At 41.8% G+C, this 11,044-nt stretch overlaps 1 protein-coding gene and 1 long non-coding RNA gene across 2 annotated transcripts in view; one reads left to right on the top strand and one right to left on the bottom strand.

Moving 5' to 3' along the window:
* Nucleotides 1-7,410, top strand: part of LOC108446149 — a 12,907-nt gene extending 5,497 nt beyond the window's left edge. The window contains exons 2-3 of the long non-coding RNA XR_001861264.1: nucleotides 1,756-1,861; nucleotides 7,215-7,410. This is a non-coding gene — a long non-coding RNA (uncharacterized LOC108446149). The remainder of the gene's footprint in view (nucleotides 1-1,755; nucleotides 1,862-7,214) is intronic.
* The window catches only part of TTF2 (transcription termination factor 2), an 18,016-nt gene that overhangs the window by 4,284 nt on the left and 2,688 nt on the right, over nucleotides 1-11,044 (bottom strand). The window contains exons 4-17 of the mRNA XM_017731962.1: nucleotides 10,936-11,044; nucleotides 9,955-10,081; nucleotides 8,937-9,125; nucleotides 8,555-8,712; nucleotides 7,579-7,660; nucleotides 7,163-7,276; nucleotides 6,401-6,551; nucleotides 5,613-5,718; nucleotides 4,369-4,559; nucleotides 3,361-3,514; nucleotides 2,497-2,588; nucleotides 1,692-1,774; nucleotides 1,084-1,223; nucleotides 157-327 (exon numbers count right to left, since the gene is read on the bottom strand). Of these exons, the coding sequence (XP_017587451.1) occupies nucleotides 157-327; nucleotides 1,084-1,223; nucleotides 1,692-1,774; nucleotides 2,497-2,588; nucleotides 3,361-3,514; nucleotides 4,369-4,559; nucleotides 5,613-5,718; nucleotides 6,401-6,551; nucleotides 7,163-7,276; nucleotides 7,579-7,660; nucleotides 8,555-8,712; nucleotides 8,937-9,125; nucleotides 9,955-10,081; nucleotides 10,936-11,044 (1,867 nt within the window). The remainder of the gene's footprint in view (nucleotides 1-156; nucleotides 328-1,083; nucleotides 1,224-1,691; nucleotides 1,775-2,496; nucleotides 2,589-3,360; nucleotides 3,515-4,368; nucleotides 4,560-5,612; nucleotides 5,719-6,400; nucleotides 6,552-7,162; nucleotides 7,277-7,578; nucleotides 7,661-8,554; nucleotides 8,713-8,936; nucleotides 9,126-9,954; nucleotides 10,082-10,935) is intronic.

The raw sequence follows: 11,044 nt of genomic DNA, 5'->3' as shown, positions 1-11,044 counted from the left end.
TCAGCAGGCTATCAACCTACTCATCTGATTTCATCTAAATTGGACACATAGCCTGATCTGCAATTACCAAGGTGTGACAATTCATGAGCCACTTAAGAGGCAAAATGCTAAAATCCAAGCTTCTCAAGGAAGGTAAGAATGCCACAACCAGAATACCTTGGTGCTCTCCCTGGTGATATCAAAGATATCTGTTTGAAAAGCTGTGCCATTGAGGTAGACTGTTGATTTGGAATCAGAAGTCTGGAGCTCAGAGAGTGTCAAAGCACCAAGTTGTTCTTCAATGGAGAGTGCAAGGCCTTCACTGTTCAAATTAACTTGATCCAGAGCCTGTGGAAAGAAAGCAATATAATAAGGGATCACAGCCAAACCTGAGATCAAATTCAGTGCTGATCCAGCCAGCACCATACCTGCTGAGGACACCAGCTTTGAAGGATACTATGCAATATGAAGACAGAACAATTAAGAAACACTACTGGATCGGACAACAGTCCCTTTGGACCTTTATTCTGCCCCCAAAGGGGCAGTGTATGGAAAGCATGTGATCTTAGCCATTTCCTGTGGTCCAGTCTCCTCCAACTGCCCCCAGCATTTAACAACTGCAGGATTACAGATGTTAGAACATAAATTCCTGCCTGTTCCCCTAATAGCTGAACTTCTCCACAGCTGCTTTATGTGACAGAGCCAAGAACTCCTGAAAGATCAGTCTCCTTCAGGCAAGGCAACCTCAAAGCACTTAGAGAGCTCTCCAACACACAAGCCCTTGAAACAGGCTACACTTGTGCACTTTTCAAGGCTAGGTTAAGATTAAGACTTCCTTACCATTAAAATTCTAGTTCCCTTTTTATCTGAATAAAGGTATTTCTAGAGACACAGCTGCCCATGTAAGTCATGCTGGGGAACTCTTCGGTAAAAGGTAAGCCCATCTAAAACATCTTGGGCTTTAAAACACAGAGTCCTAAAATTGACTCTGTTCATATTCCCATAGCTAAGAGGAGCAGAGGTGTTACCAAGTCTGTTAACTTACATAAACACTTATAAAATCCCCACAAAACCCCTCACACCACTACAACATAATGCAATTACCACTTTCAGTAAGGAGAGATGGCAGCAGCACTGACGGAGCCTCAAGAGCATGGACAAGACATGGACAGTACTTGAGACCTGGGAGGCACTTTCTGAGCCTGCTGGAAATTCCTTTTGACTGACTCCAAACTCTTGTGCAACTGTCAAGGAAGGAAGACAAAACATCAAGAGCTCTTGGAGACATTTCCAAGCACTGTCCATCCACTTTCAGGAAGAGGTTCATGAAGAGGAGTCAAGAGTCAACAGGCAAGCAAATACCTGATTTAACATAGGAACCCATCTACCCCCACTTTAATCAAAAAAAGAAGAAAAAAACAGCAACAGGACAAGTCAGAGTATCATCTACCATACACTAATACTGACATCTATTCTCTGAGCAATTGGACCTTTATTTCAAAGGAAATTTTAGTCCCAGGAAGGTTAAGGTATTTTCCCAGAGCTAAAACAATGAGAACACACTTCTAGAATATTAAGATATGACTCTTTGTAACATCAGGGGAGCATTTTCCAAAGAAATTCTAAGTCCTGACCCCGGGTCTGTTCCCCCTTCTGAACTGTGCATTAAGAGCCACTTTTGCAAATGTTTTCCGGGGAGGGTGTGCTCAAACCTTTCTCGAAGGGGTTACCACCATCATACTCTCTGTCTTCATTTTTCTGCTCTTGTCTCTTTAGGTAGGATTGTAGTGTTGACCTGGAAAAACAAGACAAAGACACTGGGATTCACAGCAAGAAAAAAGGCAAGAGGGACCTGAGCTTAGCAAGCTGATGATGCATTAAGGTAAGGAAGGTTTCATTAATCATTCAGTCACAAAATGATCACAAAAAACCACTCCGTTTTGTTTAACTTGAGTATGATCAAAACCAAAGATGCATTTTGGAAATCACAAGAGGAAGCAAGTCTGCTTTTTGAGTATGAGAACACCTTTAAATGTATATTTAAAAGGAAGGAAAAGTCTTTACAGTGACACTGCTGAAAGAGCCTAGGAGAACACAAAGTGATGCTGGCTTGCATTACAGCTATCTGGAGAGGCCAGCATAATTTCTAATTGTACGAGAATCACAGAGCAAAGATGATAATTCTCTCCTTTACAAGTACTCACACATCATCATTTAAGAACTGCTTGTTGCAATTCCAAGTCTTTGGAGTCTTGAAATCAGTGAGATTAAGTGTAAGGCTAGAATACAAAGCTCATACAAGGCATAAATATATGGGAGAAAAGAAATTAATCAGTTTTGTCTAATACCAGAACAAGCAATGTATTTTCAAGCACACTAGACAGATCAATCAGAAGGGGAAAAAACTAACAGGAGTTTGTCCAAAAGCTCCTCTCATCTGAAGTGAATTTCTCTTCTGATTTCCCTATCAAAAAGAAACAAACCCAAAAAATACCATATCCCTACCCACATTCATACCTGGATCTTGCAAAGAGCACATTGTACACAGACTGCTCTTCTGCTGTAAGTTTTAACTGATGCAGCTGTGTGTTGCGCTGGGGCAGAGATACCTGAAGTGAAAATTCACAGGATCAGACGTAGTGCAAAAATCTTACAGACCATCACCAACACCAGCAATCCAAGATTTAACACAGTACTCTTAAGTCTCAGAAGACAGCTGTCTGTTCACTAAAGCCATGTGTATTAATGTAACTATGACACAACACAGACACTCACGGAACTCCAAGGAGCCTGGTTAACGCTCAAGATAAAACCTTTATTCCAACTCATCCAGTAACAGGAGGCAGGAGCTACTAAGTATGAACTGCTTGACAGCTACCACAGAGGGATTAATTTTTGTGTTGCTAAAGTAGCTTATTTCCCCACTCAAAATCAGACAGTACACCAAAACTAAACATTTTAAAGGCTTAAGACACACCTATGACCTAATACTCCGTTTAAGGGACTGTTTGTAAAAAGCAATGCAGAAAGCCAATGCTACAGCACACACCAGGTCTATTTGACATGTGGCAGCTTGGGTTCTCAGACATCTAAGCTAGTCCAGTGATCTAGACTAACTTTCCACTAAGCGGCCATCTACATGCAATTACTTGACATATTTTTGTCTGTATGTGATTTATGACTGAAAGGTTTCATTATTCTCCTTAATTCTGCTTTCTGGGTAAGCAACAAAAGCATCCCACAGGCATTTGCTCCTCTTGCTCAAGAGAGTGCAACAGACAGGAAACCCCACCCATTAACAAATTTATGCATGTAAATAACTGTCCGCTGCAAGGAAAACAATGGAATGATGGCAATAGTTGTCAAGGGTGAAGTTCTTACCAAGGGCTTGCCAGCTGAATCCAGCTGGTCCTTCCTTCTCTGCAATAACAGGCTCCTGGTTAAGAGGCTTAGCCTCTCTCCCCCCTTCCTTGTGTTGTTATCTACCTGGTACTTCCACACTTTGTACTCATCAAAAGGAGAGCAACGTAGAAACCTATGACAGGAAGGAAGGAGACTTCATACCAAGGGAAGAAGAGTTCTTCAGTTACTCTGGAGTGCCCAGACCCAAATTCCTTGCTATTCCTTGCTACCAAAACAAACCATTTCCAAATGCCCTAACTGCATCACCAAGGAGCAGCAAAACATTTCCAGTGTAATGGTGGTGATAACTTGTTTGCTCAGATGTCTTTCCATCACTAATACTATAAGCACCTCTTTCTGATTCATCATCTCCTCTTAGCCCGTAATGTTTCAAGCATCACCAGCAAACAAAGGACATCAAGCTGCAGGCACTTGCCAAAAAGCATATTCATCTGTCAAACTTCTTACTTGACAATTAATTTCAATTATCCAAAATTAATTTCAAATGCAAGTTCTCTCTGGTTCTCCAACACCATTTGTAGTCTTCCCCCCCCTCAGCAATGAGGAGCACCTGTTCATCATTGTTCAGAGAATCCAAAGTTTTCACCCTTTCGTTCAATGCCCTTGCAGCACAACACTCTGAGAAGGTCCTCCCAGGCTGCCCTGCTAACTACGGGGATTAACTCATAAAACCTCTGTTCATTAAAATTGGTTTTGTGCATACTCATCCTGAAGTCATAAGAGATACAAAGTAATTTGCCCTTTGTCCTCCATGGAGGTAGAAAAGCTACAAGCAACAGCAGACACATGGCCAGCCTTGTGCAATGCCTCAACCACAGCCTTTGCAATCCAGTACCAAGTGTTAATATAACTAATCTCACACCTATCTTAGAGACATCTCAAACTTAGAAACTACTTTAGCACTTCATCAGAGAAGAATTACTAGGACTGGATCCCTGTCCATGTGGTCATGTGCAACCAGCTCACCTCAGGAGAGAGTACATGTCCAGCAAGTTGTTCTGTATCGGCGTCCCAGTGACAGCCCATCTGGCACTAGCTCGCAGTTTGCACACGGCTATAGAGGTTTGAACCCTTGGGTTCTTAATATTGTGAGCTTCATCCAATATAATTCGAGCCCAAGCTACCCTGAGCAGAGGGGAACAGGGAGATGATCCACTCTGAAAGAAAAAGCAGACTATAACCTGGATCAAAACCTTGCTAGGCTCTCCAAGGAGCCACAAGCAAACACATTTTTCCAGCAAGGAGCCTTTTCCTGATGTTAGTCAGTAGCAATTTGTGCTCTTACAGTCTGTCTTGGTTTGAAAGACAGCCCCAACACTGTCATGTAAGAAATGGTCTCAAAAAATCATCTCTTTAAAGCTTCCATGTTTAAAGTTTATAAGCTGAAAACTGCAAAGTATTTGCCTGATCTTAATAACAATTTCTAGTATTTTGCTCATTTTCTTGCTTTTAACGTTTTATCATATAATGTTCTTACTACAAGAGGTGTTTCATATCAGTTACATTTTGCTATGCTGAGATGAAGGACCACATATAATTATTCTGATCTCTCAAAAATGTTATAGAAACCACCTCTAAGTTTCAGGAAATTCCAAGTCCTGTTTTCTGCAACAGCTTTATCTAGAGCTGTGCACAGAGGTAGGAGACAGCAATATCCACACCAGCATGGGACTTCATCTACACTGTGCAGTCATTTCAGTCAGCACTCAGCAATCACTTCATTATTTTCATAGCCCAGCCAGCGCACTGCTGTTTCTTCAAGGCAGCATCGAAGTTGCCTCAGTCTCAATTCAGACTGACCCAGAGCCTGAGCACAACAGGTTTCTGGCAGTTTGGAGGGACATTAGTGCTTCAAGCAACAAAGAACATCAAACAGGAGATTCTACTGCTCCTTCACCTCAAAAAGAGAACAAGATTCACCACTGCATTCTTAAAATTACTTTTTTAGACATTTCAACTGTATTCAATGTAGCATATTCTATAATTCTACAGAACAGATATATTGTGAATTTATCTATTCTTGCTGCACTTCACAACACTTTCTCTCATCACTTTGCTTTTATAAAAACAATCAACAGGGGCTTATGAAAAAAAAAATCAAGCTGTTGCTCACTGTAGCACATATAAGGTGCTACTTGAAACAACAATGGTTTGCAACACCTCAGAATAAAACCTTAAGGCAATTCCCTATCGACATTATGGCTTCTCACCCCCACATCATGGTCCTGAGCAGGAACTTCCCCCTCCTCTTTGCTTGTGGGAACTTCCTTGGAGAGAAGGCTGTAGGTTGTGACAACAACATCATATCCAGAAAGCCTGCGTAAAGGGAAAGCAGTAATCAGGAGCAAGAACACATAAGGAATTCATTTTGCAAGACAGACTAAATGCATGCTGAAGAATGCATTTAAGAACAACACAGCTCTATAGGAGCTGAAATGCTGACTTTTACAGAAAACTGAGCTTCATTGCAGTCGAACAGGAAAGTTGCATCGTCCCCGTTTTATGGATACTGGAAGTAGACACAGCAAGCTCAAGATGACAGTAAAAGCCCATTGTCCAGAATGCACGCCACATGGGATGCACCCTACTTAGAGCCTGACACCCAGGAATATTGCTTAGCATGGCCTGAAGAGGTCTAGAAAATATTCTGATCTATACATACAGCTGATAAAAAAAATACAACTATAAAGCACAAGCATGGAAGAAACTGCCACTGACAATCTTCGCATGCAAGAGGTATTTTAGAGAATATACACCTTTTTTTTGCTATCAGAAGCAGCAAAAGCCTCCACCAGAACCACTGAGCGTGGGCACAGGCCAGTAAATGTTTTACTAAATACACCTTGACACCACACATCAGCCTGACTTTCTGGATCTTCCACATTTCAATACTTCACATTCTTCCATCATTTTACAGCCACTGAATTTCAACTTTGATAAACACAATCTCTTGCTAGCACTTTGCTTTTCTTAGTCATATTTATGGTTTAGCACTTACACCTCTGCATGCTTATCTCGATTTGGCCCGTGGTACAAATAGATCCTCAGTTTGCCAAAGGCCACACGTCTCTCAATCTCTTTCTTCCAGTGATGGATCAAGGATGCAGGACAAATGACTAAAGTGCAACTAGAAGGGATAACAGTGGACTCTAAAAGAAAATATTGCAGACAGGTTTCAATGTCTTCACATTAGATTAGAACAATGACAGAATTTTTGGAAATTCACAACTGAGAAGAGTGTCCAACCAGTTCCATGAGGATACAGTACGGACTGTGGACACAGAAGCAACACTCTTAAAAAGCACTAGCATCCCCAATGTCTGTGGACAAGATAAAAGTAATCATTGGGGGAGCGTTGGAAAGAAAAAAGATCAGTCACAGGGAGGTGAATAGTAAATATTTTAAGTCCTTATGAAAACCATGCATAGGTTTTAAAAGCTATGAAACCTTTTGCAAACTCAGCATATGTTGGCTTTAACTGTTTCAGGAAAACAGTAAAAAAAAAAAAAATCCCCAAATAATATAAAGTAATGAGTTGGAAAATCCTACACATCCAATGGAAGACAAAAATGACCCTGATCAAGAGAAAGGCCATGCAAGGAAGCACAGTAAAATTTAGCCAAATGAATGTTTCCTGCAGAAGGAAAGTGAGCACAGATACAGTGTGTTGTTCTACGACCCATTAACCTATAATGCTTTAGGCATTTCAAATGGCACTTCATCATAATGTATGTGCTGTAGGATGGCAACAACTCTGTACCATTTTTGGATAGCCATATTTCTAATGTCTCCTTCTTTTTCTCTGTCTTCAGCTGCTTCTGGGCCAGAATGAGAGCAATCATCGTTAGAGTCTTCCCCAAGCCCATGTCATCCGCTGCAAAAAGACACACACCAGTTATCACCTGCAGAAATGAGCCCCCTTAGCTGAGATCTACACTGAGGGAAATACTACAACAGAAAGTGCCCTGGGGAACGCAGCAAAATAAAAATACACAGATGAAAATTTCAGGGTATGGTTTAGTAATTGGTTAATACCTGTAGTTGGTAAAAGGGCATAGAAAACAAGACCTTTTGACATGCCTACAAAATAACCAGCAATTGGCCTCCAACTAAGTTACATGCAAAACTTTGCTGCCATAGATCCCACAAAATCCACTTTCCCGTTCTGTTGCTCACCCAGAATTCCTCCACACGGCCTCTGACTCTCCCTCCACAGGAGCCATGCAAGCGCCTGTTTCTGGTGCTGCAGCAGTGGAACCTGAGGGGGTGAGACAGAGGATTTGAAGGAAACACCTGGCAAAATTTAGACACTTCTGCTTCCTGTTCCAATTATCCTGTTCAAATGTTTTACTACAATCCTACTAAAAGGAGTTTACCTACCTGTTCTTTTTTCACATGGATTGCAATACCTAAGGTAGGCAACTCCTGAAGACAGGAGGTCAGCAGTACCATAGATGAGTCTTCCCAATGCCTCATGCACAAACCAGCTTAGTGCCTCACAGTGCTCTGAGAGAGCAGATAACAACAGCTCGTCCAGCTGGAAAGTCCACCCCAGACTACCTTGCTTACAACACCTATCACTGTCAAGGAAAGGGATTGAGAACACTTCCCCTTTTCTCACTGAATCTAAGACCCTGACAGACTCTTAGAACAGGAAGAGGGACTACATACTACCACCATAGGACATTTAGTGGCCTTCCCCACCATTGAAAAGGTCCCAAGACAATGTGACAAGTGACAACATATATGCATCTACACACCATCTTGTGGAGGCATGTGCCTTCCAATACCTCGCATATAACCTCAAACATGAGTTCTGCATCACCTCACAGATAGAGAGCTGCTCTTGGCAGATCAGAACTGACTACTCTGGAGTCCATCACACTGCATGAACTCAATCACCTGCAACACTTTTTTGAAAGATTATTTCTTACAGCTCACCAGGAAGAATGAAAAATGAGGTTCTCAGACTGTTCCTCACACCTCTGTTCTGCCCATCATGTACAAACAACATCGATGGAATGTAATTAGAGTATCTGCTTCCATTAGGATGCAAAGTATGTCAAAGTGGGAAGGAAGGAATGCTCTAGGGTACTACTCAGAGGTTATGATTCACTCATCAGCATAACAGCTTCCATCCTTGCCAACCCACCTTCAGTCCAGAGGGATCTTCAGCTGCTGTCTCCTCTGTTGGACAGGATTCTAGAGATTTATGAAGATGATTAATAGCCTCAAATGTGGCCCTGTGTACAGCCCTGATTCGGTCTTCTGTCATTCTTCCCCCATACAGATTCTGCACACCAACACTCACTGCAAAGATAGAGTATCAGAGATGTGTTTACAAAGCTAACTTTCCGAGCAGATCTTTCACCTCAGAGATTGACTTCAGTGGCTGCAGATGCCTGAGGGACAGTATGCAGCTCGCAGTAACAAAAAAGGTTTAGTACTCTCACATATATCCACAAGTTGCAGGATTATTTCAGAAATAGTACTCAACAGTGTTCTCTGTAATGACAGAGTCTTTCTATACTTACTTCCAAACCTTTGGCCACTGGAACCCAAAGCAGCAGCAGCAGCCAAGGGGTGACTGTGTGAGCCTGCAGAGGCCTTTGCTGAAGAATCCTGGAGCGGGAGTGGTGCTATCAGCTTTGTACCACCTGGCCTGCCAGCTGGGTTAGACAAAGATTCTTCATGGTGGCAGCTGCTGCTCATGCTGTCCTGCCCTTAAGGAGAAAGGAAGCACAGGCTGAAAAGGTTGCACCGTGAACCTCAGAGCATTGCTCTACAGCCCAGAGAAGAGCCTTCATTTTGCCCAACAGTCTGCTTGCAAAATACTGTGAAGTGGTGACACCAATTTAATAGCAGGTTAGCACATCACCTGAGCCACTACAACATGTGCTCTTGGCCTGCTGCTGTGACAGGCAACGTGTCCAGCTCCAGTATGTGGTTTATAGCAACACACTGAACTCTGCAACTGTGATCAGAGCAGTGCAAAAAGGTCAGTTTTGCACACTGTTCCCAGACAATTTATTAATCTTGAAGATATCTCTCCTGTCAATATTTTGAACACAAAAACTATTGAAACATCCAAGAACAAATGGGCCAAGAGCTCATGAGCTTTTCTCTCTCAGGAATAGCACACTGGAAGCTGCTCATTTTGAATCTGGTAACTGGAATATTCAATCACAACAACATGCCTAAACAGCACAGTTCCATCCTGCAACAGAGGGAGTTAACACTTCACTGGCATGTTCTCATGGAGATACCCGTCTCAGTCATGTAGCCAAAGCTGGAAACCTAGATCCTAATGGTGGGAGGAAACTCCCTTGGGAAGCCACCACATTTCACAGGAAACTTTTGAGTTGTTCCATTCATCTGCTCCCAGACACGTATTTTGCAATTTACACTTTCCATCTTCAGTAAATCTCAACAAACATTTTATAGACCACAGGCCATATATAAGTTTATGCTGTATTTCCTCCATATTAACAACTATTTTTAAGACAAATTGTTTTGTAAACTTCTGGAGGCAAAAAAACCAATTATCCCTACCTTTTTCACTAGTATCTGCTGTTGAAATGTTAAGAGCACTGAGTGCAGCTTCCAAATCCTGCACTTGCTTTAATAACCGTTCCCCTTTATCTGGCAGCAGCTGAATGTTCACTGTAGCCAATGTACTCTGCAAACACGAAAAAAAACCAAAACCTGAGTGTGGTTACCAAGCTCTCTGCCAACACAGAACAATCTGGTCAGAAGTCTAAGCAGAACTAATCTTATCTCATTTTGATTTGTATTTTGATACTGTTCTGTAATCTCCAAAAGCTTTCAAGTGTCATTCAGTACAATTAAACGGTCTTTTAGCAGAAAATAAACTAACCATTAGTGTTCTTCAAAAAAGATGGAAGGACACAGGGACTCCTTTTTATGAAACAGGTAGTCAAGTGACTTGGACAATCCTGACCTCTCTCAAAGCACCCAACATTTAACCTACTTGAACAAACAACACTTCTGACTTTATTTTGAGGTTCTTTTCTGAACTCTAGGCAAACAGAGAGGTTCACAGTAAAAACTGTAGAACATAGTGATTGGCAATTATTTAAAAAAAAAAAAAAAAAAAAGCAAACAGGTAGTTAAGTTTACTTCATCCTAGTGTGAACTTTCATAGCTAGATCACTCCTACTGCACAAGGCCAAGAGAGGCTACCAGAAACAGCCATGTTACTTACAAAAGTTAAGCTGGCTGTGCACTATCCCATCTTATGCAAATTACTTTCAGGGTAAAAGACAAGACACAACCTCAGGTGGACATCTCCAAATGCAGAAGGCTGTATTACCTTATAGGTAATTGTTTTGTATCTGCTTAATACAACCAGTCTGTACATAGGCTGAATTCCCTCTCGCACATCTTCCTACACCACATTTTGAGTTTGTGCTGCGAAGAGGTACCATATTCTGATGTCTGTCATGAGTAAGGGAAGTGACTCTGAAAACAATAACACCCTCCCCACCCCCCAAAATAGGTGCAATAAATGACCTTTTTCTGTTTCAGCTGGACTACAAGATGGTTATGAAGCATTTCAGGGTCCTTGGGTCCTTCCATGTGACATGATGCTCCTGCTCCTGGCAAAGATGTCCCCTGCACA

Source organism: Corvus brachyrhynchos, unplaced genomic scaffold (genome assembly GCF_000691975.1).
Source record: "Corvus brachyrhynchos isolate BGI_N302 unplaced genomic scaffold, ASM69197v1 scaffold3, whole genome shotgun sequence".
Taxonomy (NCBI): domain Eukaryota; kingdom Metazoa; phylum Chordata; class Aves; order Passeriformes; family Corvidae; genus Corvus; species Corvus brachyrhynchos.
This window is presented reverse-complemented; position numbering and strand designations above follow the sequence as displayed.